The following is a 25,470-nucleotide window of genomic DNA, read 5'->3' on the forward strand; positions in this document are numbered from 1 at the left end:
TGCGCCTACAACGAAGCCAGAAGCCAAACCAGACCACGTTATACATACATACATACAAAGCCAAGCCGAGCTATCAACGCGGTTTCTACATACCTGTCTTACAGACTCATGGCCGTGTCGTGAGATCGATCGATCGACAATTCTCAACGCACCCAGTTGACCGTCAGTTCATTGAAAGGTCATACTGATCAACCGCACCTACAACCCCCACATCCCCAGCGCCAACCCCAACCCGACATGCCACTCTTTTTCGGCCGCCGCCACTCCATCTCGGGCGGCACGCAGCCCGAAGAAGACGGAATAGTGAGAGACCGCGCGCGGAGACGCACCTCGCTGCCCGATTTCCGCAGCGTGAGGCGAGGATCAGGCTTGTTCCAGGGTCTGCTGCGCCGGCCGTCGAAGGTTTCTGCGTCTGCGCCGCCGTCGCCGCCTCCTGAGAAGGAGGAGCCTCCTTTGGTAAGTGGATTACCTCTGAGTATGGGATGGGGTTTAGAAGGAGGGAAAGTTGCTAATGCTGGTATATAGAAACGTTCGAATTCAGCACCGAAAATCCCAGCAATCACAGTACCACCAGGCGTGGTCCCCTCGCCACCGCCTAGTCCCCGAGAGGGCATCATCCAGGCGGAGGTTCAGCGCGAGCCGAAGCGTCGAGCAGGGGAGTATCACCGCGTGACATCTATTGACACTGTGCTTGGACGAGATGACATCGAGCATATATTCTCCGGGGCGCCGTATTTCCTGCTCGAGAAGGGCAAGTATCGCCAGTACTACCCGATCGTGATCTTCCCGCTCGACGACCACGACTCGACGATCCAGAACCTCTGGGACAGACAGCTTCTGCCGCATGCAACCTACACGCTGTGCACGCTGCACGCGCACCTGCCCGTGCCCGAGGGATGGGTCAACGAAGGCGAGACGTCCGTGCAGCTGACGCGGTGGACGAAGGTGAAGGCGCCGAAGCGGGCGACGTTCGACGTGGGGCTGTTCGAGGTGCCGAACATGCTGACCATGAACGGGATCGAGCCGGGCACTGTGGGGTTCAGCCACTTCCTGGAGATCCCTGTTGGAGACGCGGCGGTTTTCAACCCGCAGGCGAAGACCGGTCAGCAGAATGGGTGGCTGCGGCTGACGAACTTGAGTGCTGTTGAGGCGTACGAGCTGATGGAGCATCATGGGGAGCCGTATGCGCAGTGCAAGGACGGGACGAACCATGATCGGAAGCAGCTGTTGCATAATGGGCCGAGCGCGTGGAAGCGGATTGGGGTAAGGGATATCGAGCTCCAGGCGCTTGTGAACAGGTTGCAGTTTTTGAAGGAGCTGCGCAATGATATCCTGCATAAGGAGGGGAATGCGGCGGGGACGATTCTAGATGTGGAGAGCGCGGGCCAGTTGTATACGGGGTTGTTTACGAAGTTCCTGTTTCCGCCGTCGCGGTTTATGACCGTGGGAGTGGACGAGCCGCGCGGGCTGAAGGCGCAGATCAAGGCGATTACCACGGTACTGGCGACGCCGGGGGCGTGGTTTGATTTTTGCTATGTGGACTGGCGACTGCATGCCGGGCAGCTGCTGTGGGAGTCGGCGCCGCACGCAGACGGCGACTTCTTCGACTCGTCGCAGAGTGACCGGCCGTGGGTGTTCCCGTCGCTGGAGCGCAAGTGGTTCCTCATCCAGATGCTGCTGTCGGCGGAGCTGCTGCTCCGACTGGACGCGAGCGTGCGCGTGGGGTTCCTCCGTCGCAGCGGCGGGCTGAGCATTTCCGCCCGCGACGTGCAGAACTTCGACCAGCTGCGGACGAAGAAGGTCGACTGGGACCTGGTGGTCGCGCGGCGGTTCATGGACAGTTTTGATTTCAGCTACGGCGTTATCGAGGCTGGCGAGGTCCCGCGGAAGAAGCAGCAGCAGCAGCAGCAGCAGCAGCCTGGCGTGCGGTCGACGCAGCAAAAGGCCGCCGCGAAGCGCCGCCACCTGGCGTTCTTAGAGAGTCTGCGACACAGGCCGTCGACTCCGACGCCGCCGTCAACGAACCAAGATAACACCGAGTCGGCGTGGAAATGCAACCTGATCCCAGGCCGCGTCGACCAGCAGCTGGTCGGGCTGTACGTGTTCGCGGAGATGATCGGCTGGCCGCAGATGGACGACCTGAAGAAGCGTCTGCGGTTCAACCTCGGCGAGGGCGAGCTCAGCCAGCAGACGCTGGACGCCTTCTGCCGACCGGTGCACAACGCCCCGCCGGAGGACGTGGCGGCGACCCTCAAACCAAGCGACATGTACACGCGCACGCGGTCCTACCGGCCTCTTCTCCTCCAGACCCCGGGGAACGAGAGCCCCGGCTCCAGCACCGTCGGCGGGTGGGTGTCGCGCACGTGGCTGTCGGGCTTCGTGATGCCCGGCGACATGATCAGCCACGTGCTGCTAGGCACAGTGTTAGAGAACACCCCCGACGCAATGGCCAAGCTGGGCCCGCTAGCGAACCTGCACGGCGGATTCGCCTACAACGGCCGCAGCTGGTGGAGCAAGGAGTGCGTGATCGGACGCGTGCTGGCCCCCTCCCCGCCACCAAACACTGCCTCGCGTGGATGGGCTGCGCCATCCTCCCGCTGCACACCAACACGGGCGACCGTCTCGACGACACCTGGCTGGAAGTCGACACGCTCGAGCCGCCCGCCATGCAGGGCACAGCGCGCATCAAAGCCGGCCAGCGGCTGTCGATCGACTCCTCGCCCTTCGGCATGGGCGGCCTCACCAGCGGGACGTTCTCGCTGCCGAAGGACCCCCCGCTGGAGCAAGCCGCGCGGGTGCAGATCGACTTCGACGACCTCACGCTCACGGACCTGCCGTCAGCGCTGCAGTCCACCAGCGAGCACCGCGCGAGCTCCAAGCGCGCAACGATGTCATTCAGCCTGGCGACGGAGTCCGAAGACTCGCACCAGTTCTCGGAGCCCAGCATCGTGCAGTTCCCGCTCAAGTACAACGTGCGGTTCGTCTCCAGCCACGAGTGTCGCACGCCGGCGGGGTTCATCTCGTACCAGAGCGAGCAGGGCCAGCAGCCGCAGCTACGCCACCACCGACGACTGCCGGGCCACCCGCTGCATCGCAGCTTCTCGTACCGCACGGTGGGGCTGGATGGGCTGCCGGGCCCGCACGCGCCGGGGACGTCGTTCGCGCAGAGCATTGGGCTCAGCCATGAGGAGGTGGTGGTTGTGGATGCGCGGGGGAGTCGCGAGAAGGAGACATTTGCGCGAGCATGGTGCGCGGCGGTTGGGTACCATGCGATTGTGGGACGGGTTGGGCGGACTTGTGTGGCGTGTTGTGTGCGCGAGGCGCGGGCGTTGTGTGTGAAGGTTGTGATTCGGGTTGGGGAGGGGGGGAGTCGGAATCCGTCGATTGTTGGGTATTGAGGGGTCATATGTTAAGATGGTGTATATGTTGAGTGTATATGTTTGAGCATGGTATATGCGAGGATAGGGTAATTGTGTATAGGATTGAGAGTGGAGGTGGATAATGGTCATCATGTTTGATACCTGTATGGTGCAGAGGTAATCAAAAGTTACTACATTTACCAAGTAGTATAATTTGTATCTATTATTGATTATCTATACTCCTACACAACTATAAACATATATCATACTACCAGCGTACATGTACAATAGGACTAAAGAAGTTCGAAGGATATAGAGCCGAGGCCACGTAAAACACGCGGTCAGCGTCAGATCCCAAAGCAGCCAAGTGGCCGAGGTGAAACAGCCGGCGTGGAGGATTATATTATAATTATTCATCAACTACTATATATAAAGTGAATGCATCCGTAGTATGTGTAGAGACAGTAGAGTTATACTAAAACTAACCGTTATCAATATAGGAGATATGGTTCAGTCATACCGAAACCCGTCCTCTAGACTACGGGGACTCCGTCTTATGCTACAGCCGATATAGAGTCCAGGTGGGGCTCGGAGAATTTGTCGGACTCGCATGCTTCATGCAGGAGGCTGCATTGAGTTCAGTCCCTGCAGCTGTCATCATCTGGTATACTAAGCATACTACGAGCACGGAGTCTCCGTGCTCGTAGTAAATTATATACGTATCTGTATACTGAGTCTACCGAGTGTAATAGTATAATAGTATACTGTATACTAGTATAATAGTATAATAGTATATTATCCTCAAATAAGAATGAATAAAATTACCCCGACGATCGCAGCCTCCGCTTACGTAGCGAGAACCCCGTCTGGAGACCGATCCTATTACAATGGAGAGACTGGGATAAGGATCAAGAAGATGAGGATGACGAAAGGAGCAATCTCCACGTTGACTGAGTCGTGGTAATTACAAATAATATCTTGATCTAATATAGAGGTGTATGACTATGACTATGGAGTAAGGAGAGAATAAGGTCAGACTAGTAGCCTTGTTCCATAGGGTCCTCATTAGTGATATTTGAGGTATTTTCTTCTGCTCCATTGTTCATATTCTCTGAATTCTGACTCTGAGCATTTGAAATTATCATAGATATCAATCTGCTCAAGATGGTATCCACTGCCAGTCGGTGAGCTTATATGCTCGCATGCCAAGAGACTAGGATGCAGATATGATCCCTAATTAAACCTTGAGTCGGCCCACCCCTTAATTTGACAGATCTGTGGCGGTGCTTTCTTATTTATAGATGGTGAAACCATCTCATCAATGCAATCCATGGAAACAGAGTATATAAATAAATAGATAGAATAGAATAATTCTAATAAACAAATCAAAGAAATCAAACAAAGAAATCAAATCAAAGAAAAAGGGAATCTGGGTAAATGATGGATAAATGAATGGGTCGGCCAATCATCGGGGTCCGGTCAAATAACTGATGACGACTCCTCTGGTGGATCTAACCGGTTCGGGTTAGATCGGGGTCTCATCTTAGTTTGAACTCTTCTCGAACTTCTTTCTCTCTTCTTTACTCGACGTCGTTCTCTGGGCAAATGAAGTCCTGACTCCACTCTCATATTGATCTGGTCCATTCAGGTGGTTAGATTCAAGATACCCATTGGAACCGACGGGGGAGGTGGAAGGGATCAGGGGTTGACCTGTCCTTCTATTATTATCTTCTCTTTCCTTTCCTGTCTCTATACGATACGACTATACTACGGAGTACCTGCATTATCTCTGATATAGAGATAGTCTACTATAGTATATAGTATACCATCATAGTGTATCATAGTATAGTATAGATACTATACGTGATAGACCGATAGGAGTCAATCAGCATATTCAGCTCTGGTCCATCGTTCAGCTGTCCACCCAGAGATCCGGTCGATGACTTGCCTCTTTCGTCCAGACCCTTATCCACTGTGGATTCTTCCTTTTCCTTTCTATCTTCCCTCATCTTCATTTCCTTCCATTGTTGTTGGATTTTGTACCTTCTTGGTATTCTGGTCTTTCCTACTGTAGCAATATTCTATACTATCCGTATATTCTAGTCATAGCCTATATCCTAATAGTATGTAGTGATATCTATATCATGTCCCTGACGCCAACGTAGCTTAAATTGGCCAAAGTCAATCCGATCCATCTAAGCCTAAATCAATATCATTTTGCAATAGGTCATGAATTATCCCTTCTCTTCTTTTCTTCTTCTGTTCTTTCCTCCTCCTCCTCCTCCTTCTTCTTCTTCTTCTTCTGCTTCTTCTTCTTCTTCTTCTTCTTCTTCTTCCCTTCTATTCTTCCATTCTATCCATCTATCAATCCACCAGCCCAGTGTCATGCTGTTCTCTCCACTCCATCAGCCCTGCCCCTAATCCAATCCCATCCTAATCCAATCTAACCCCCAGAATATCCTTCTAGAACACTACACTCCTAATCTAAATCTAATTACTTCTACCAATTCCCCTCGTGGGCCAACTACTACTTCCCCCCCCCCCCACCCCTTTCCCCGTGGGCCAATTTACCCTGCACTTTCTGTGACATACTCCCTCTCATTTGATACATTCCACCCATTCCCTCCGCTTCCCTCCTCCAGTCATCGTCGACCCTCATATTACTCGAATGATACCCTATCCCCTCTCCTGATTCTTCCCTTTTTCTCTCCTGGGGCTGTCTTTCGGCTCTTATTCTTTGTCCACTCCCGGCATCCTTCCTCACGACCTTCTCCCCTCCCTACCCTCTGACGAAACACCGTCCCCTGCAACTCCGGTCGTGGGTGGGTTCCGCCGACCTGCAACTAATCCGCCTGAAACATCCTAACAGCCTATCCTTCGACTGCCCCTACAACCACCGGAGATTCAGGGCATTCGGTCGTTCTCGTCTATCCTGTGCTGTCACCGTCGAGAGATCCCTATCTCTCCTCCATTTCCCTTTTGTTCTCTCGGTGCGATCTCCGTCCCGCCTACGTTTAGATGGTCGACCGTTGCGATCCCCTCCCTCCGCGACTCTTAGTCTCCGTCCACTCCACGACGCGACCTTACCCACCCATCCTATCCCCCCATCCGTCGCTGGTGTGGTGCCATTGATGCGCCCTCCGTCTTGGGGTTCCGCTTCCTCGCCTTCTCCCCTGGAGCGATGCCCGCCGTCCTCGAAAGCATGACCTCCACCCCCAACTCCCAGAGCCTCGTCATGGACCCCTCCGCCGACAAGAAGCGCAATAAACTCGGGTACCATCGCACGTCGGTCGCATGTGGTGCGTCTTCTCATCTCCCTTGTCTGAGAATGCTTTGACCCGTTAGAGAATGTTTCCCGGTCACTCATGCGAAATGCAGTCCATTGCCGACGGCGGAAGATCCGATGTCTCGTCGCGGCCGGCGACGCCCAGGGTCGCTGCGAGAACTGTATCCGCCTGCGCAAGGAGTGCCAGTTCTACCCCGTCGACCAGCAGCCCCCCGTCGAAAAGAAGTCGCGCCCCAACTCCCAACTCGAATCCGCCTCCACCGACCCCTCCACCGCCTCCTCCTCGCCCCCACCGGTGGGCGGTGGTGGTAGCGACCAGCCCGACGCATTCTTTCCCTACCCCCCCATGCCGCTGAGCTCCGGCCCCGACGGAACGACCTTCAACCCCAGCGCCTTTGCCGCCGATCCCATGGCATCCTTCGTACCAGGTTGGTGGCGCCCATCTATTGCCCCGACACCGAACCCCACACGCCCAGTGACTGACCAAGAATGGGGATCAGGCCCGCCGGTAGGGTCCGCCGAATTCACCGCCGCTCCCCCGTTAGATCCCTCCGTCCCGTGGGACGAGTTCACCACCATCTCCGATCCGCAATTGCTCGCCAACATGGCCGGCGGGAAACAGGCCATGATGAACAGTGTGCCCCCCGCCATGTGGAGTCCACCCCCGAACGCCATGGCCCCCGTGCCCGCCCCCTCCACCATCCCGAGCACACCCACCGTCCCCTCCCAGACCCAAGCCCTCAGCCCGGCCTCAACGTACACCCTCCAGCCCGACGGCTCCGTCTGGCAGATACCCCCGCGATCCATGCCGTTCGCCGCCCCGCCAGACATGACCGCGCAGCCCTACCCCCGAATCCGAACTCGTATCCGCCCATGCCCCCGACCTCAAACGCCGCGTGACCAGCCCGCGCAGTCCTTCACCGGCGGCCCCGTCCACCCGCAGAGCCCTCCACCGTCGGATCTCCCCACGGCCGTGATGTCCGTCTCCTACCCGGGCCAACCAACCGCGGTGGGATTCCCGGGCTGGCCAGACGTCCACGGCATGTCATCGATGAACATGGTGCAGTACCCCATGTTTGCGGGCGATCCGTCACAGCAACCGCCGTTCAACGGGGGACCACCCATGGGACATGGGCATCCGGGGGCGTCTCCGGGGTGATAACTAGACCGGCCGATTTGTAGACTGGCCTAGATTTCATGGCCACTTTCAACTTTTTCTCTGACCACTCTTCTTTTTGAACCCTTTTTTTTTTTTTTTTTTTTTTCTTTTTTCCTTTGTTTATCTTTCATTGGACACTTTAAATCTGCAGTTGTTATTAGCGGGCGCAGATGGTTTGTTTTGGGTGGCATTTTATTCGCTTCTTGCACAGAACCTACCTACTTTGGTTTCGAATCGGTCGAAACTGCTCTAGAAAGAATCTCCGTTCGGCAAACGTTCGATTTATCTTTGTTTTCTTTCCGGTTTGGCTAGACCCGTCGTCTGCTTTCGGCATTGCAGTCCGCTGTCCACGCCACTGGACGAGTTGAGTTCAGCAACGCCTGGCGATAGACCGATTGGGTGACCCCAGTCTATTTATATACTATATATACACACCGGGAACCGGGATACTAACCTATCACGTCCCGCTTTACATTATATCCAGCTATACCCTGGTCCAACGGAGTCTGATTCTACCTACCTATCTATCTATCTATATACATCCTGCATGGTCTACTCTCTGGGAGATCTATACCCCATCTCATGTTTCACGCCGTCTTCCGTTCTGTTTTCCACTGTGTTTATTACCTATCTGCTATAGACTAGATTGGGTTATCTTCTATATATGTGTATGTGTGTATGTATGTTTCAATTATTTGCCACGGGCTAGACCGGTTGTATCTTTGCAGATCATCTTCGTGATAGATAGGTAGAAGTGGGAGTTAGAAGGAAATGGAAGGGACTGAACGAGAGACGGCTGGGCTTTATAGTGTTTGTCTGACTAGATTACGATGCCATGTTGGGTATTTACACTTATCTTCCGATTCACCTATCTATTTTTATATTATTTATGTATCATATGTGTTACACGATGGGACAGTCTTGAATGACCTCGTTCTTCTTTAGCAAGCTAGTCTATCATACTCCTATACCTATGTTCCACAGCGTCTTACAATAGGGTATAGGCATATTATGCATACATATCCAGATAAAGGTATGCAACCCAGTTAGGTATTTAGGCAAGGTACGTAGGTAGGTAGATTAGATAGGTGGTAGTAAACGTAGGTTACCAACATACAACACAAGCTATACATACATACACTGATAGAGCAGCGCTGTACACTATTTTAAGGGTGGAAGTAGCTGGAAGGAGGTGAGTGATAAGTACCAACCCATCCACGGGAGTATCCAATTAATTGAAGATACATATGAGTTAGACCATACAGAGCCTACTGTTTTATCTTACATTTCTCGATTCGCCTGTTTTGGGCATAGATGTTTGCATGGATAGCTTGCTTACTGGTAGATACTGTAGATACTGTAGATAGGTAGAAAGCTACGTCTGGGTACTACGTACTAGGTCCATATTATAGGGGCGAGAGGAGTGTTGTTTATTATCTATTTGCTGCTATGCAGTATGTGTATACTAGGTAGGTAGGTTGGTCGGTACCGTAGTATATACATGTGCGTATGCAGTATACAGTATGTAGCGTGTGCACACCGCTACCTAGGTAACTCGTTAAACCTACCTAATTGGTTCTTCCTATGATGTTGAAGTCATGTGAGGAGGGAGTCGAGTATTTCGGGAGTATGTTGTATACTATGCTGTATTCTGGGACTGGAACGATGTATGCAGTACGTGGTATGTGGTAGGTTTATGGTGAGTTGGATATACTTGCTGGTTCTTGCTTGGATGGGCGAGGTTTGATATGGTATATAGGTCTAGAGTAATGGGGGTGTCTCTATATCTATCTATAGACCTTTTATTTATCTGGAGGGCCCTGACCTCTACTTGTAGCAGTAGAGTAGTACAGTTCGTAGTAGTAGTAGGACGGAATAATAAAGTCCAGCAGGAGAGTGCCAGCTGTAAGCCAGAGTAACCAATAACCACCCCCCAAGCTATCTCCCACCCAGTCCATCCAACCTTAAGCCAGACAACTATCACCAGGGTCCTCAAACACCTCACTCCGATACCTCTCTCAAAATGAACAGCATTCTGTATTTCCGCGGCGTGACCCCTCAAATCAATATATCAACTCATCTACAGCACTACCCACCTATCTATCTACCCAGCCAATTTCCTCCATCACCCTTATCATCCCTCAAAGATAAACCACCACCGATGAACGACAGGGTCTCCCATCCTGCGCTGACGTGACCGACATGACGTGTGTCTTCCCGTCTTCTTATCTGAAGCTGTGCGGTTAACATTGTTGCCTGCCCGATCTTGACCGACTGTTGTTAGCAGTACATAATGCTTCTATTCCCCTGTACTCGCTGTTTGTTTGTGTGATTGATATTTGACACTTTTGGGTGAGTATCTGCTTTGGATCTGGTCAGTTACTGTTATTGTTTCTTATCGTCTATCTTTTCTGCCTTTCTTTATATATATATATATATATACCCCGAGGTATATAAGGAGTGGGTACCACATATCCAGCCTGTATCCCCCGACACCACCACCACCACCACCATCACCACCACACAATCTGACCAGGTCTAGATCAGCCTACGCAGCTCACTACCTCTCTGATCCTTTCCCACCACTCTAATGTGAAAAACAGCGGGTACCATCTTTTTAAAGCCACGCCGCATGCACGCCTCGCGGCCCGGTGCTCGGTTCCCCCCGGCTACTACTAACTGCTAGTCAGTTGCATTTCCATCCGATCCGCCGCACCCGCGTACAATTCTTGGCTGCTACAACACTACCAGGGGGACAATCCGCAAAAAGAAATAACACACCAAAAGACTATGGAATAAAAAAAAACCAAAGAATTGAAAAGACAAGAAAAAAGAGAATATGGTGGGATGATCGCTGCATCCAACCAAAATGGTCATGATTACTTTCCGTCCGACATGATTTTGCACGATGATCGCAAACACGCTCCCCGTTCGATATTACCAGCCAGCCAATTGCTCCGGACGGCACAGCCCGTTTCGAACCCCTGCTCGATGCATCCTGAAACCTTACTTTTCTTCCCGGGATGGCGATGGGTTTCAATCGTCCGATACAGATACAGAAGAAGGCTGTCGCCAGCTGGCTTGATCCCTGACATCATCGTCACTAACTACCACCGGGACGATCGCCAGACTGCTCCGCGTCGAACTAGCGTGGCTCCTCCAGTGGGACGACGACGGTCACTGACTGGTCTTTTTTTCTCCAGATATCCACTGCATGGGCCGCCTTTGTCCAGCAATGACTACGTCAGTCGCCGGGATCTTCCAGGGCGTTGTCGTCCTGATCTTCACGATGGCGAAGGTGTCAGATAGTGTTCGATACTCGGGACTGACCCTGACTACTCCGTATTCAATATGGAGCATTGGAGTTAGCTCCAGAACGGTGTAGTGGCTCCACCGGATGCGACAGCGACAATTCCGTGCCCAAACGCAGCCGAGGCACCCTGGTGTTTTAATATCGTTATTTATTTATTTTGCGGGCGATGCGAACGATCGATGGATTATCTATCGTCGTTGGTATGTTTTTTGTGACGTCGGATAGGCATTGTTTGCTTATGACGATTGGATTAATTTATCTCTGTGAAGTGAATGCTGATTTGATTTGAGCAGTGGCCGTTGCGCTAAGGATTGGAGCGGTTTGGTGGGCCGATGAGGCGTCGCCACTCAATTCAATTCCCCTCCTCCTCTCGCTTCTGGATTACCCTTGTGGGCGGAGTGCAGTCTGCTGCCATGAATCGAGTTTACGATCCAAACCGGCTGACAGGGTTTGAATCTTTTTCATTCTTTTCATTAATTTATTGATATAGACTTCTGTGGTGGTGGTACTTTTGTACTTCCGTCTTAGGAACGATTTGCAAATCATGGGGATTTTCCGTTTCCAATTCCCCTGACAACATGATTATCGCTATCATTGATGACCACGGCTAATTACATTCTTATCAGCTTATCTGGAGGGTTTATCTGGGATTGTCGTTTACCCACGAATATCAATCCACAGTTGCTGCTGTTAGCCTGTTAGCCTGCTAGTGGCGGTGGGCCCCCTCGTGGTCCATCCTCGATATTATCCTAATCCTCTGTGGGGCTGGCTGGCTGGCTGGTCGGCTTCAGCTGGCAAACCCTTCGAGAGGCTCGAATAGCTGTCTCGAAAAATAGCTGACCATCGGATACTAACACCCATAGCTGTCCTGTGCTTGGAGCTGTGCCAGAGCTGGGCTAGAGCTGTGCTCAGAGCTGGCGCTAGACAATGCTTCGTTGCGAGTCGCACTTTAATCCCCTCATGGTTAGCCCTGCCAATGGATTGGCGTTGGACCCTCCAGCTTGGCGGTTTTCACATTTGCCGGTTGCCTGTTGCCTGTTGCCTGTTGCCGTGTTGCCACGTCCGGGGACAATCGCTCCGGCTTCGATGATCCCTCCCTGATTATTTGTCGCTTTCTCACAGCCTCATCAACACGGCCATTAATACAGCTGAATGGGACCGACCGGGAAGGAAGAGCAGAAAGTGCGTGGACAAGACATGTGGAAGATCCTTTCGCCCACAAACCCGGAAAAGGAATGCTGATCAAGCAATGCTGATGACGGCGGTGACCGATCCATCACCTTTGACCAGCAGCCTAACCAGCGTCCACCAAACTAACAGCAGAGCAAGCAGCAAACAGCACCTACTACTACCCTTTTTAGGTTAGGGCCCCTGCGATGGACAACCTCCCGGTTAGATGACAAGAGCCCCGCAAGACCATCCAAAGTGGGGCTCGAATCAATCTGAATCTTTGAGCTTTACCGGGAGGGGAAGGTTTAGTAGGTACCGACATGGGCTGGTCGTACCCTGTGAAATGCCATGACCAGTGTTACCGTACGGAGGTACAATACCAGGTCTGTACGTCTATCGGGTAAGATAGGAACGGAGAGTGGTATAGCTTTGGAGCCCTCTGGGGCCAGCGCATCCTTCTCTTCTTCTTTTCCGGCTTCTTTTCCACTTTTACTTCCTTTTGGTCTACTTTTCCGTTGTTTTTCGGAGTTGGGATCGGAGATGGGAATTGTTTTCCGTCTTCTTCATTACTACCGGTGAGGATTCAAGGAGCAGACCAGCTAGATGGTTCCGCTATACAGCAGTATAGTATAATAGTAAGGCACCTAGACAACTAAGAACCCCGAACCAACAAAACCCACCAAAACCGTTCATCTCGTCCGCCCCGCCCCTAGTGATTTTTCCACCATCCTCTATCTATCTTTCCCTTTTCTTTCCTTTCCTCCTAGATCCGGAGTCTTAACCTCTACACCGGTGACTAGATGGATACTCTCCGATGAACGGAGAAAGACAATTACTACCTGGAAACAATCCAACCCCGACCCATATTTTGGTTCAGTGAAATTTAACTTTCTCTTTCCCTGTTTCTTTGTTTCCTTTTGTTCGATTCTGTTTCTTTTGGGTACTTTATTTAAGCTTGGCAGTTGATCTTTCACGTACTTAGTAATTTGATTCTTTCTATATGTTCTGGCATATTCTTATTTACCCTTATTTATCCTTATTTATTCTTAAATTTTCTTTAAATGTCAATCAGTCCCACCGACCTCAAATACGTCAAAAGTAAAAGTAAAAGTAAACCCCGACCACAAAGTACAACAAAGTAAGCTATTTAGGCTATCACTAGTCCACCTCCCACCAACTCTAGCACGTACTTTAGTTCTCCTCCTCATCCTCCTCCCACTACCGAGCCCTACTAGTCTAAACCCCTAGTGCAGTACATTGTCTCTCGGCTATAGTAGACCCGGTCATGTCCACGGAGAACGGCCCCGAGTCCGCCCAGTGCTGAAAAGTCGGGTTTGCTAGACTCGGCTGGGTCGTCTGCATGAAATGAGCTGGGCGGTTTTGGTTTCGACCCAGACCCACCGTGGGGATGGATTTCTACCTTTTTTTTTCTACTTTCTTTACTGGTGTAGGCTTGTGATAAAGCTTGTGGTGGGTTGGATTGGGTGGGATGGGGGTTGTCTGTCATGTCTGTTAGGGTTGGAGTCTGGTTGGGTGAGGTGGGTTGTAGTAGTGTAAGGTTGTTGTTCATGTTTTAGGTACGATTATGGGGACAAGCTTTATGGCTGTGCTGGTGGAGGATGAATGCGGATGGCGTTCTTTCCTTTTTTGTTTCTTTCAATATATTGTATTGCTAGGTTGGTCATTGCTGCGATGACGTACTCTCAGTAGGCACTGATGTAGTACAGACGATGTTATAGGGTCTCCTGCATATGTAGGTATACATAGTAATCCTCCACGCTGGAAAGAAAGTACCCCCATATTACCAGGTATGTATAATATAGAAGTAAACCATGGCCAAAACGATCGAGGCCCGATCATTGGGTGATCGAACCCGACCAAGATGCACTGCATCTAGGTAGGTACTTTAGGTTCATTGAACCCAGGTAGGTATAAACCCAATCGATGGGGATGATTCGGTCCGGCGGGTTTCCCGACTCCGTGTTTATTATTTAGCATTTATTTATTTGTTTATGTTTATACGAGGTGGGGGGGTTGATGAAGTGGGGATGGCATGTTTATTTTAATTTAGTGATCGGGATTGTTAGATTGTTAATCTGGTCTGAATGTGTAGCCAGTAGGTATAAAGGAAGAAGGAGGAGATGATAGTATGACCATGGTCATGATATAATGGATTGATTAATAGATAGATGGGGAGGGTCGACTACTGCAGTCCAGATATTGTGGGTCCGGCGTGCAAGCGGCCGATTCCGCTGTCTTGCCACCGGTATGCGTAATACGGGGTATGGTATTATATGTTTATATGGAGAACAATCCGGATTAGATGGAGATGATGATATGTAGATGATGATGTAGAGATGAATACAATATAAACTAGATCTCTATGAGTCTAGGTAGATTCAAAACAAAATGAATAAGACTGATAATAATTGTATAAGTACAAGGTATCATTAGTAGATCCAGATACTGAGCCTGATTTTCTGGTTCCCGCTGTTCCCATCAGAATTGGACGGTGTAAAGTACGGACCAGTAATACCGCGTTCGTCTCTCCTCCACTGCATCCTCCATCCAGCATAACATTTCTTATTCTCTCCTGCCCGTCACTTCTTTCTCTCTCTCTTTCTCTCTCTCTCTCTTTCTCTTTCTTCCTCCCGTCTCTCTCATTCAATTCCATCCAGCTGAATCTGGATATCTCCAGTTCAATCCCTCGTGACATCCATTGCATCGTTCTGGCTTGACCATGTGCGCCTGGAGGGTCTAGCCCCTCCAGTCCATTGAATTTTTAACCTCTGAGTCACAGTCAATCAGACAGAAAGGGAATCAAGAAAGAAAGACAGAAAGAAAGAAAGAAAATCAAAGCTCGTTAAACTGTTTTTCCACTTTATGTTTTAATCAGGAAAGATTAAAGGAGAAGAAAGAAAAGCAAAGAGGGATACATCATTGTTCCCATTCCAATCCGGTGCACGGGATCGGCTGCGTCGTATACTCTTCCTGCTACTACTCCATCCTGCCTACTGCACTTCTACACGCGACTCTCCCATCTGCATCGATCCCTCATCAGATTGACTGGTTTCTCTCCATCAACCTCATCATCAATCCTCTCCAGGTACTGACTATCCTTTCCTCCCCTTCCTCCCCTTCGATCCATCAATATCAGAAGAAAGGATCCATGGATTTCACTCCTCCTCCAGTAATCAACACTAACCTCCAGCCTGGCGAAACTTTAGGCCCTGCTAGCCTCCTGCACCCTCGGCCACCTGCAAGACTAATTATAATTAACTATCCGACCCTGGACCGTCCTTCGTTTACGGCGGTAGTCTGGAATTTCTTCCTCTTCCATTCCCCATCTCTACTCCATTTGGGCCCTTGCTTGCGCTGGTCATCGCGGCCAATCGTGCGCCCCCAATTATTTCCCCTCTCTGGTGCTGCCTCGTTCTTCACTCATCTCGGACCCTCTCTCTCTCCCTCCCTCTTTTTCTCTCGACTCTCCCACTTCCTCTCCCTTTGATTTAACTTTCTATTTGATTTTTTTCATTTCGTTAGTTTATTTTTTTTATTTTATTTTTTCTTATTTTTTTGGTGCCGGAAATTGGTGGTTCCCTCCCATTGACCGCTAGCTTCTCTGCACCCACCCCTCCCAATTCCGGCTTATCGTGCGTTTCTCTGCCCTTCCTCCTATCACTTCTGTCCAACCCGCCTTATCGTCATCTCTACCACACCCACCTCATCCCCCTTCTTCCCCCCCCCCCGATCTTCGTCGACCTCCAATCAGAGAGGTTCGCACGATCATGTCCGGGTTGACCCTCGGACAAGGTTTAGGGGGCGTGCGACCGACTCAACCCGCGGCTTACCCCGACGCTGGCCGCGCTGGCTATCGCGATCCTGCCTCGCAACTCTCCGATGATTTCTCCTTCGACTCCCCCATCAGTCCCCCGGACTCCGCCCGTCTCCAAGACGGCTTGCTCCAAGATTCCTTATTTCCCGAGTGGAAATCCGGTACGCCACGAGGCTCCGTCGACAGCCCCGATGAACAGCAGAAACGAGATCCTTTGGCCACCCAGATATGGAAGCTATATTCTAGAACCAAGTCGCAGCTCCCCAACCAGGAACGCATGGAGAACCTGACCTGGCGCATGATGGCCGTAAGTCTGAAGCGACAAGAACTGGAACGACGGCAGCAGTTCAGGTATGTCTCCTTCCTCTGGCGGAAACAGGGCCGCTGGTGTGGTTCGCCACACCAGCGCATGACCCCATCATCTCCCTTGCTTCGTGACTCACCATTGGATGGAGTAGACCGCCCGTGAGGAATCTTAGCACCTCCGGCCCCAGTGGTATCGCCCAGCTGCGTCTCTCCGACGCAGTCCCGACCGCCACGGCCGCCTCCGAAGCCCCGACCGATCCCATGAGCCTCGACGATTTCATCGTGCCCTTTGAATCCCCCTCCGATCAGGTGTCCCCGGCCAACACCCGCGCCGAGATGGCCGGCGCCATCCCGATCAAGTCTCGCCGGGAGCAGATGGGTGGGTCGGTCACGCCCGTGCCCGCGTCCCTCCCCCAGCCCGCCCACGACCCGCGGAAGAACAGCGAGTTTGGCTACGTCCCGCGGCGCGTGCGGAAGACCTCCATCGACGAGCGTCAGTTCTACGGTCTGCAGGTGCCCACCCGTAAGCGACCCGCCGAGTCCTCGCCCCAGGTGCCGCCGGTGTCCAACGCCATGCTGGCCCACGATCCGGATCTGTCCGCCGGGGTGCCCGACTACGCCCTCGATGCGTCGTCCTCGGGCTTCGCCCTCCATCATCCGACTCATCATAGCCACCACCCCTCGCCGGGCGTGCCGTTCGGCCTCGATACCTTCAACCTGGGCGAGGATCCGATCCTGTCGTCCGCCGGTCCCTATGCCGCCCAGTTCACCTTCTCTCCGAGCGAGTCGCCGATGAACTCGGGCAACGCGTTTGGAAACCTCTACGCCAACACCCCGCTGGCCTCCTCCCTGAACTCCACCGAATTCTTCTCGCCACCCGCCTCCGGCTACCAGTCGACGGCGTCGACCCCGCAACCGGCCTACGATGGCGAGCAGAACATGTATTTTGACATGCCCCTGGAGTCGCGGTCCCACCACCACCACCAGCAGCCGCAGCAGCAGCGCCGCATCCCTCCCTACATCGCCCAGCGCTCCAACCTCTCCGCGTCCCTGCAGCCGCGCTACGTGTTTAACCAGAGCACCCCCGAGCAAAACCACCATTCCCCCAGCTACCCGATCCCGCAGCCCCAACACGTCGATCCCACCCACGTGCTGAATCCCACCGAGTTCACGCCCGGCTCCCACGCCGCTATGTTCTCCTTCGGGGGCGAGTCGGACAACGAAGACGACGATCCCGGCGTCGGGCGGGCCGGTCTCGCGATGCCGACGGATTTCGGCGACGACTCCGAGATCGCCGCGGGCATGCAGTGGGATACGCAGTTTCCCGCCTCTTTCCACTCCCTCCCGGGCTTCGGACAGCATCGCAAGCACGTCACGATTGGGTCCGCTGACATGATGGACACCCCCGCGGACTGGAATCCGGGCGGCAGCCTGGGCCGCACGCACGGCTCGGCCGCGTCGGTCAGCGAGGTGCGGAACCGTGAGCAGGATCCGCGACGGCCGAAGATCGCCCGCACCTCGTCCACGCCCAACGCGGCCCAGCTGATGCGACAGAGCATGGCCGTCGGCTCGTCCCACACGTCGCCCAACACCCCGCCCGAGTCGGGGCTCAGCAGCGCGGCCCCGTCCCGACCCGCCAGCCCCGGCGGCCCGAGGAGCGGCGGTGGTGAACCGGGCGGCAACGGACCGACGACGTGCACCAACTGCTTCACGCAGACAACGCCGCTGTGGCGCCGCAACCCGGAAGGACAGCCGCTGTGTAACGCCTGCGGGCTGTTCCTCAAGCTGCATGGGGTCGTGCGGCCGCTCTCGCTGAAGACGGACGTGATCAAAAAACGGAACCGCAGCAGCGCCAACGCCATCGCCGTGGGCACCTCGCGGTCCTCTAAGAAGTCGTCCCGCAAGAACTCGGTGCCGCAGGCAGCCGCGCCGTCGGCCTTGTCGAGCCGGACTCAGAGCGCCACGACGTCGGAATCGCCGCCGGCGGGGTCCTCGGGCCCGGCCGGACGCGCGCCCGGGGTGGTCCCCATCGCGGCGGCGCCTCCCAAGGCCACGCCGGTGACGAGCACCCCCACCACCACCTCCACCAGCACCACCAGCACGATTGCGTCTGCCGGAGGCCCACCGCCGAGCCAAGCCAGCCAGGCGCGGGCCGCCATGTCGGTGGCTCCGAAACGCCCGCGGCGGCTGGAGAAGGCCACCGACGAGATGGAGGACCCCAGCAAGGGCGGCCCCTCGGGGCGGTCCAAGGTGGTACCGCTGGCGCCGGCCATGCCCCCGGCGGCGGTGAACCCGGCCAACCACAGCATTGCGGGTGGCCAAGGGGCGAGTCAGGAGTGGGAATGGCTCACCATGAGTCTCTAATCTTTTCCTTCTTTTCTTTCTTCTTTTTGATCCGTTTCCATCTTCTTTTCTTCACTTCCATCCCTTCGCATGTTCCTGTTGACGCACGCCACGAAACGATAGACCTTTGATGACCACCGCAGGAGGAGTTCTCGCTAGACGAGCCGGAGTTTGGATTGCCCGTGGATCTATTTCTCGGGGTTTCAGAGAAGCGAAGCCATGTTCATGATGGGTTGGCCAACATACACGATTGATGTTTTCTTTTCATTTTCTTTTCGTTTTCATCTGATACATTGATGCTATCTTCCATGCGACAGCTATTCTTACTGCACGACCCGATCTCGATGTCTCAGCCGTCGGCATTTTCCCTGCGGGCTTCTCGCCGCAGTCTTCATTGTCATCTGGCGGTCATCTTTTTCTCTTTCTCATCCTTTCTCTGCGTTTTCTTGCTGATTACTGTTCGATACAACCGCGTCTGTCCCGGTCCCGACTCTGCCTTGCTTTGTTTTGTGTGACTTTTGAGAATCCTGCGATTTCGGAGCTGGGGGTTTTGTTCTGTGTTTTGTTTTGGGTCAGGGATACCGGGCAGAAGTGCGCATGTTTGTTTCTTTTCCTTTTCTCGATTACTAGGCAGGATGAATAGACGGATTGCTTTTCCGAGGTTTTGTTTTTGCGATATATTTGGGGGGGTTGTAGGGGTGGGGATGAGTAGTCGTAGATCTGTTTTGATTCTTTCTTTGGTCGTTGACTATGGTATATTTCTTGGACTTTACACTATTCATTTTAAGATTGATTTTCGGATTGTTTCCTGCATCTACGTAGCTCTCTGTAAATTTTGTATAAACTTCGTAGGATGACGTGAGTAACACAGCCGATGCAGTGGTCTCCGAGCGAGCCCTAATTCCCACTCCTATGACTCCAGCGGGACAGACACCTTGACAAAACGGCGATGTGTACTAGGCTAGCATATGTCTTAACCATTCCACCCAAGGCACCAATTGGCGCGTGGTCAGGTCTTGACATCCAACATACAGCTGGTCGGCATGGTTGCCTGCCGGATCGCCCACGAATGGCCCAATGATGGTGACCTGAATGCCACCGGTAGGCTGTCGGTAGGCTGATCATCAGCCTCATACCCCGCACGAGTGGCGAAGCACCAGGCGCGCCCGTTCGATCGTGAGTCAGACAGGAACGTTGAATGCCCTTTAAAAGCGATGAGACATGGCATGATTGGATAGGTCTGCTAGCCACATCAGGATTCGAGAGTGACAGAGAGCCGCATCTCAACCGCGGGCTTATTTGGCTGCTCGTCCACTCGTTAACTTACTACCTGCGCTTGTCTTTTCCACCCCTCATCTTCAACCTCACTTTCGTCTTTCATCTGCTCGATACCTAATTAAAACTGCTAATGGCCTTAACAACCCTCCCCAACGAGCTCCTCCTCGCCATCACGAGCAACCTCACCGACCAGTCCGACCTGAATGCCCTCGTCCAAACCAGCCGCCGCCTCTACGAAACCCTCGACGAAGAACTTTACCGGCTGAATGTAGAAGACGGCAACAGCAGCGCCCTGCTCTGGGCCTCGCTCCACGGCCACGAAGCCAGCGTGCGCAAACTCCTCCGTCTCAAAGCCGACGTCAACGCCTGCACCAGTATGCGCGAGACGACCCTCCCCGCAGCGATCTCCGTCGAGAATGCCTCCATCGTCACGCGAAACCTCCAGCAGGAGATCACCAAGGGTCGCGCACGTCTCATCGCTTCGCCGCTCCTCTACGCTGCCGCTATGAACCACACGGCTATCATGCGCTTGCTCATTGACGCCGGCGCGGAGGTCCATCGTCGGCATGGCTGCCACCGGATCCCTATCATGGCTGCTGCTGACCAAGGCCGTGTTGACGCTCTGGAGATGCTCCTCGATGCGGGTGCTGATATCGAGGCCCACGGCACGAACTGTAATACTCCGGTCAGTCTCGCTGCTTCAAAGGGCCACCTCGCCGCCGTCAAGGCCCTCCTCGCTCGCGGCGCCACTGTCGATACCGCCCGTCGCGGCCGCACCGCTCTGATGCGCGCCGCGCAGATCGGCCACTACGACACCGTGCGCGCGCTCCTCGACGCCGGCGCCGATGTCGCCCCGCACGACCACAGCGAACGCACGGCCCTGATGGCCGCCGCCCAATCCGGCGACTACGACACCGTGTGCGCGCTCCTCGACGCCGGCGCCGACCCCTCCGAGAAGGACTACACTCACCGCACGGCCGCCACTTTGGCCATGGACGGCGACCACGACAACATCGTCGCCCTCCTGCTCGACCGCAGCACCACCGACCTCGAGGCCACCGTCTCCAACCGCTTCACCCTACTGGGCTGGGCCGCCAACGTCGTGGCGCCCCGCTGCGCCGCCCTGCTCCTCGACCGCGGCGCCCACCTCACGGGCCCCTCCCCACCACCTCTCTGGCACGCCGTCACAGGCTGCAACCGACCCGGCACCGACGACGACCAGACCCGCGCCATCGCCACCATCAAGCTCCTACTCGCCCGCGGTGCGAGCGCCGACGTCGTCCACAACCTCCCCGGCTGCCCGCGCCCCCTGCTCGTCGTCGCCGTGCTCCACGGCCGCATCCCCGAGGCACTCGTCCTGCTCGAGGACGGCGGGGCAAACCCCAACGCCCCCAGCGACAACGGCACCACCGCGCTCTTCGCAGCCGTACACCAAGGCAACGCCTCAACGGTAAACACCCTCCTACAGCATGGCGCCGACCCAAACCAGCCGCGCACACCGCGCGGCACGACACCCCTAACCCAGGCGCTGCACGCAGCCGACACGCCGATCGTGCGGGCGCTCCTCGACAGCGGCGCCACCTCGCGCCCGGCAAACCTCCGCACGGCCCTGCGCGGAGCAGCCCTATCGTGGGACTCCACCGAGGGGGAGACCTTCGAGATCGCCCGGCTGCTGATCGAGCACGGCGCAGACCCGATGAGAGACCTCTACGACGGCGGGCGGCGGCTCCTCCTCGCGGTGGCAGCCAAGGGCGACACCGAGTTCCTATCCGCGCTGCTCGCGCGCTGGCCCCTCGACGTCAACTGCAGCGCCCGCAACGGCAGGACGCCGCTGTTTTTCGCGGTCCAGCAGGGGAATCTCGAGATGGCGCGCTTGCTGCTTGCGCGTGGCGCGGACCCCAATCGCGTCAAGGACGGACGGTCACTGGTGCGGTGGGCGGAGGAGCGCGATGGTGCTGATGGTGCGTCCTTGGTGCAGTTGTTGGTGGAGCACGGGGGGCGGTGCGATGGGCTTGGGCGATTGGACCCGGTGGAGCTGATGATTGAGGCGCAGGAGTCGATCTTGTCGGGAATGGCCGAGATGGGGTTGTAGCTTTGTCTAGGGGGTGTTATTTGCGTGATGACTGCCATGAGCGATACCACAGACTGTTTGATAGAGCGAAGAAGCTTTTCTAATTACATAACTGAGTGTTTACGGAGTATGTGATGTATGATTGATAGAAGCTTATCCCAGACATAGTTATGCAGGGATTACTCATCCAGTAACGTGCCGATCCATCAACACTAAGCCCAAACAGGACTTAGTGTCCACACCGCCCGAGACCAGATCTTCCCGCGTCTTTTCTCTTCTCTCCCAACGTGTCTCACTTTCTCTCCGTCGTGCGTTCTCCTGAAGAAGTGGCGAGCGACCTGCAGAGATTTCAGTTGCTTAATCTACGGCTTACTGCCAGTCAACCTCGTGGTGGTCTCGCGCTGATAGCCTCAACCACCTGTCATTCAACCTGACATTCAAACCTGAATCTTGAACCCCACACCGCGGGAAGAACGAGGAACTCTTAGGAACTCGAGGAACAGTCATAAGCTGGAAGGGGGGAATGTAATGTGGGGATCCCGTCATGACCACGTTCGACACCCGGGCCTGAGCTCCTCGTTCGACAATATCAATCACGCCGATAACGAAAACGAGAACATAAACGAGAATAATCCCAGCGGCAGAAATAGCGACGGCGACACTATCCAGATGATGGACTCGCCCACGCGGCGCTCCTCGTTCCCGTCATCGTCGCAAAAATCGACCACCATTTTCAAAATGCCCCGACTGGGCATCGACCTCGCGGCGTCTGTCCTCGCGGGAACGCTGCTCGTCAATCTGCTCCTAGCGACAATCGCGCTCTTATCCTACGCCCGCTTCCACAGTAAGGGGGCTGGCGGCGCGACGGTGTATGTGGGCTCGTGTGGTGCCGTTGAGGGGTGGAATTCGGCGATCCATCTGTTGGGGAATGCGGTCGCGAGTGTTGCGGTCGCGGCTTGTGTGTATGCGTTGCAGTGGGTGACTGCGCCGTCGCGGACGGAGATCGATCGCGCGCATGTGAGGAGGTGTTGGAGGGTGATTGGGGGTTTGGGGTGGAGGAATTTGAGGAGGTTGTCGAGGAGGAGGTGGTTGTTGGTTTTGGGGGTTGTGAGTGCCGCGGTGCCGTTTCATATGATGTGAGTTTGCCTTCTTTCCCCCCCCGCCCCCGTGGGCTTTTGTGTTGGGTGTGGTTTGATGGGTTGGATTGGGCTAATTGGTTAGGGTCAACTCCGCGGTGTACTCTTCTAAAACGCTAAAGCAGTTCGATGCCTTTGTGGCTAGTGCTCATGCTGAGGTTAATGAGCAGTTGGTGGACTCGATGGGCCCTGATCGGTGTCTGGGGAGACTGCTTGGGTGGAACAAGGCTGGGTTTAATGCGGCGTTGAAGAACGGCCAGTTTGAGCGTCTTGATGCTGAGACGTGTCGACGGCAGTTTGACAACCCGCTGTCGGATTGCAAGTTCTGCGGAACCGGCCAGGGGACTATGGTGCTTCTCTCCAGCGAGCTGAAGAACAGCTCCCTCTTCTATGCGTCGGGAGGGTCGCTGCCAGAAACGGACTCTTGGATGGCGGACCTCGTCCCGTTGCAGATCCCCGAGTGGAATGTCACCGTCCCCATCCGCAACGGGACCTTCACCATGAACCCGCACCTGCTCAACGGGATTCCCATGGGTGTGGACGTGGAGATGCGAAAGGACCTGGCGACCATGTACGACTTTCTCTTGAACAACTACACCGAGTCGGTGGTGCCGTATACCGGCCTGGAGCGGTTCCAGAAGTTCCTCCGCGAGGCCCACTGGAACAATGCCACCTGGGCGCAGCGCGCCGTCATCCAGCAGCAGGGACTGGTCTGCACACCTGCGAAGGCTTTCGACACGCTGACCACCCCGTACTTGCTGAATAGCCCGCAGTACAAGGTCGACGGGTGTCTGAACCAGAAGATCACGGAAGACTGCGAACTGACGATCCTGCCGGCAGGCCTGCTTCTGGTCCTCGCGTGCAGTGTGATCCAGGTGGCGTGCGTGTTCCTGATCGCGCGCCATGACAAACCCGGCGCGCTGCTCACGGTCGGCGATGCGATCGCGTCGTTCATGGCGAACCCGGACCCGTCCACGACGGGCCAGTGCATGATGTCCAAGTCGACGGTGGGACGGGCCTGGGAAGCCCCGTGGCTGCCGTGGCTGTTCCGCCAGCGGGCTCCGCCGAGGCGTGATCCTACGGTCAGCTATCCGGAAGCGCTGCCACAGGGACAACGGTGGTTCCACGCGGCTAGTTTGTACCAATGGGGGGTGGCTGTTCTCCTGTAAGTTTTTCTTCCGGTTTTCCAGCCCGTATATCGTCCAACAACTAACAAACTCAGTGCACTTGCCTACCTTGGACTTCTGGGCTTCGTCCTCATTGGCTACCTCCCCCGACATGCCTCATTCTGGGAACTAAGCGGCAAGAAAGCCCTCGCATCTAACACGCCCCATCTCGCCCTCTCCCTCCTCTACTTCTTCTACGACGACCTCTTCACCTGCATGGCCATCGTCGATGAATACAGCCAATACGCCCTCCAACGAATGCCGCTGCGCGTATCCCACCCACGAGGCATCCAGCGCTCCACATACTACCTCAGCCTGCCCTACAAATACGCAGTTCCCCTCCTCCTGATGACAACCGTCCTCCACTGGACACTCTCCAAAACCATCTTCTTCACCCAATTCATCATCTACGATAAATTCGGCGACGTGCGCGTTGACAGCCCCATCAGCACGTTCGTCTTCTCCGGACGCCCTGCCATCCTAACCCTGGTTCTATCCCTCGCGACCGTCTGTATCGCTCTGGGCCTCGGCGCCCGCCGCCTCCCCATCTCGATCCCTCTCGCTGCCAACTGCAGCGCCGCCATCAGCGCCGCATGCCATCCGCCCCGGGGCGACCCCGACGCGGCCCTGCGGCCAGTCATGTGGGGCGAGTTCGACGAGCCTGCTTCGGATATCGATATCGAGAATGACCCGATGGCAGCGGACGACCGCGACTGGGATGGGAAGGCTGGGTATGCGCGGTGCGGCTTTTCGTCTGCGGAGGTGGCCACCCCGAGTGGGATTCGGCTGTATGCTTGATGTATATTATTATTATTAATGGTTTATATTTATTGATACTTTATTTTAATGATTACTGCTGTTTTATGAAGTATTGAGTGGATTGATTTACAAATACTTATCAGTGCTTATACTACCAAGGTATAGATAGGTAAAGACAGACACCTCAGGCAGATATGTCTCGTGACAACCTACCGGATCGGATTGCCCGGTGGGTCTCCACCGCCTGCCGGTTTCAGCATACTGCCGCAAAGCCCTAGATGTCTTCAGC

At 54.6% G+C, this 25,470-nt stretch overlaps 5 protein-coding genes across 5 annotated transcripts; all 5 read left to right on the forward strand.

Annotated features, from left to right (window-relative positions):
* Positions 1 to 233: 233 nt before the first annotated feature.
* P168DRAFT_306213 (uncharacterized protein) lies at positions 234 to 3,933 on the forward strand (the record flags this gene model as incomplete). The annotated part of the gene is made up of 5 exons (XM_024839007.1): positions 234 to 456; positions 526 to 2,348; positions 2,423 to 3,331; positions 3,795 to 3,808; positions 3,860 to 3,933. Exons 1-5 carry the CDS (start codon positions 238 to 240, stop codon positions 3,931 to 3,933), a joined length of 3,039 nt encoding a protein of 1,012 aa, XP_024690569.1. The 5' UTR covers positions 234 to 237.
* Positions 3,934 to 6,540: 2,607 nt separating this feature from the next.
* Positions 6,541 to 7,804, forward strand: P168DRAFT_320545 (putative C6 finger domain protein; the record flags this gene model as incomplete). Its single annotated transcript, XM_024840372.1, has 3 exons — positions 6,541 to 6,658; positions 6,738 to 7,073; positions 7,146 to 7,804. The coding sequence occupies 3 exons, from the start codon at positions 6,541 to 6,543 to the stop codon at positions 7,802 to 7,804; spliced, it is 1,113 nt and encodes a 370-aa protein (XP_024690570.1).
* A 7,807-nt stretch (positions 7,805 to 15,611) lies between these two features.
* Positions 15,612 to 19,008, forward strand: P168DRAFT_39458 (uncharacterized protein). The gene is made up of 2 exons (XM_024841916.1): positions 15,612 to 16,473; positions 16,581 to 19,008. The coding sequence occupies exons 1-2, from the start codon at positions 16,076 to 16,078 to the stop codon at positions 18,790 to 18,792; spliced, it is 2,610 nt and encodes an 869-aa protein (XP_024690571.1). The 5' UTR covers positions 15,612 to 16,075; the 3' UTR covers positions 18,793 to 19,008.
* A 719-nt stretch (positions 19,009 to 19,727) lies between these two features.
* Positions 19,728 to 22,141, forward strand: P168DRAFT_272812 (ankyrin; the record flags this gene model as incomplete). Its single annotated transcript, XM_024835337.1, has 2 exons — positions 19,728 to 21,064; positions 21,398 to 22,141. Exons 1-2 carry the CDS (start codon positions 20,180 to 20,182, stop codon positions 22,139 to 22,141), a joined length of 1,629 nt encoding a protein of 542 aa, XP_024690572.1. The 5' UTR covers positions 19,728 to 20,179.
* Positions 22,142 to 22,413: 272 nt separating this feature from the next.
* P168DRAFT_39483 (uncharacterized protein) lies at positions 22,414 to 25,297 on the forward strand. Its single transcript, XM_024841917.1, has 3 exons — positions 22,414 to 23,256; positions 23,342 to 24,421; positions 24,479 to 25,297. The coding sequence occupies exons 1-3, from the start codon at positions 22,649 to 22,651 to the stop codon at positions 25,218 to 25,220; spliced, it is 2,430 nt and encodes an 809-aa protein (XP_024690573.1). The 5' UTR covers positions 22,414 to 22,648; the 3' UTR covers positions 25,221 to 25,297.
* Positions 25,298 to 25,470: the final 173 nt, after the last annotated feature.

Source organism: Aspergillus campestris (genome assembly GCF_002847485.1).
Source record: "Aspergillus campestris IBT 28561 chromosome Unknown P168scaffold_10, whole genome shotgun sequence".
NCBI lineage: Eukaryota > Fungi > Ascomycota > Eurotiomycetes > Eurotiales > Aspergillaceae > Aspergillus > Aspergillus campestris.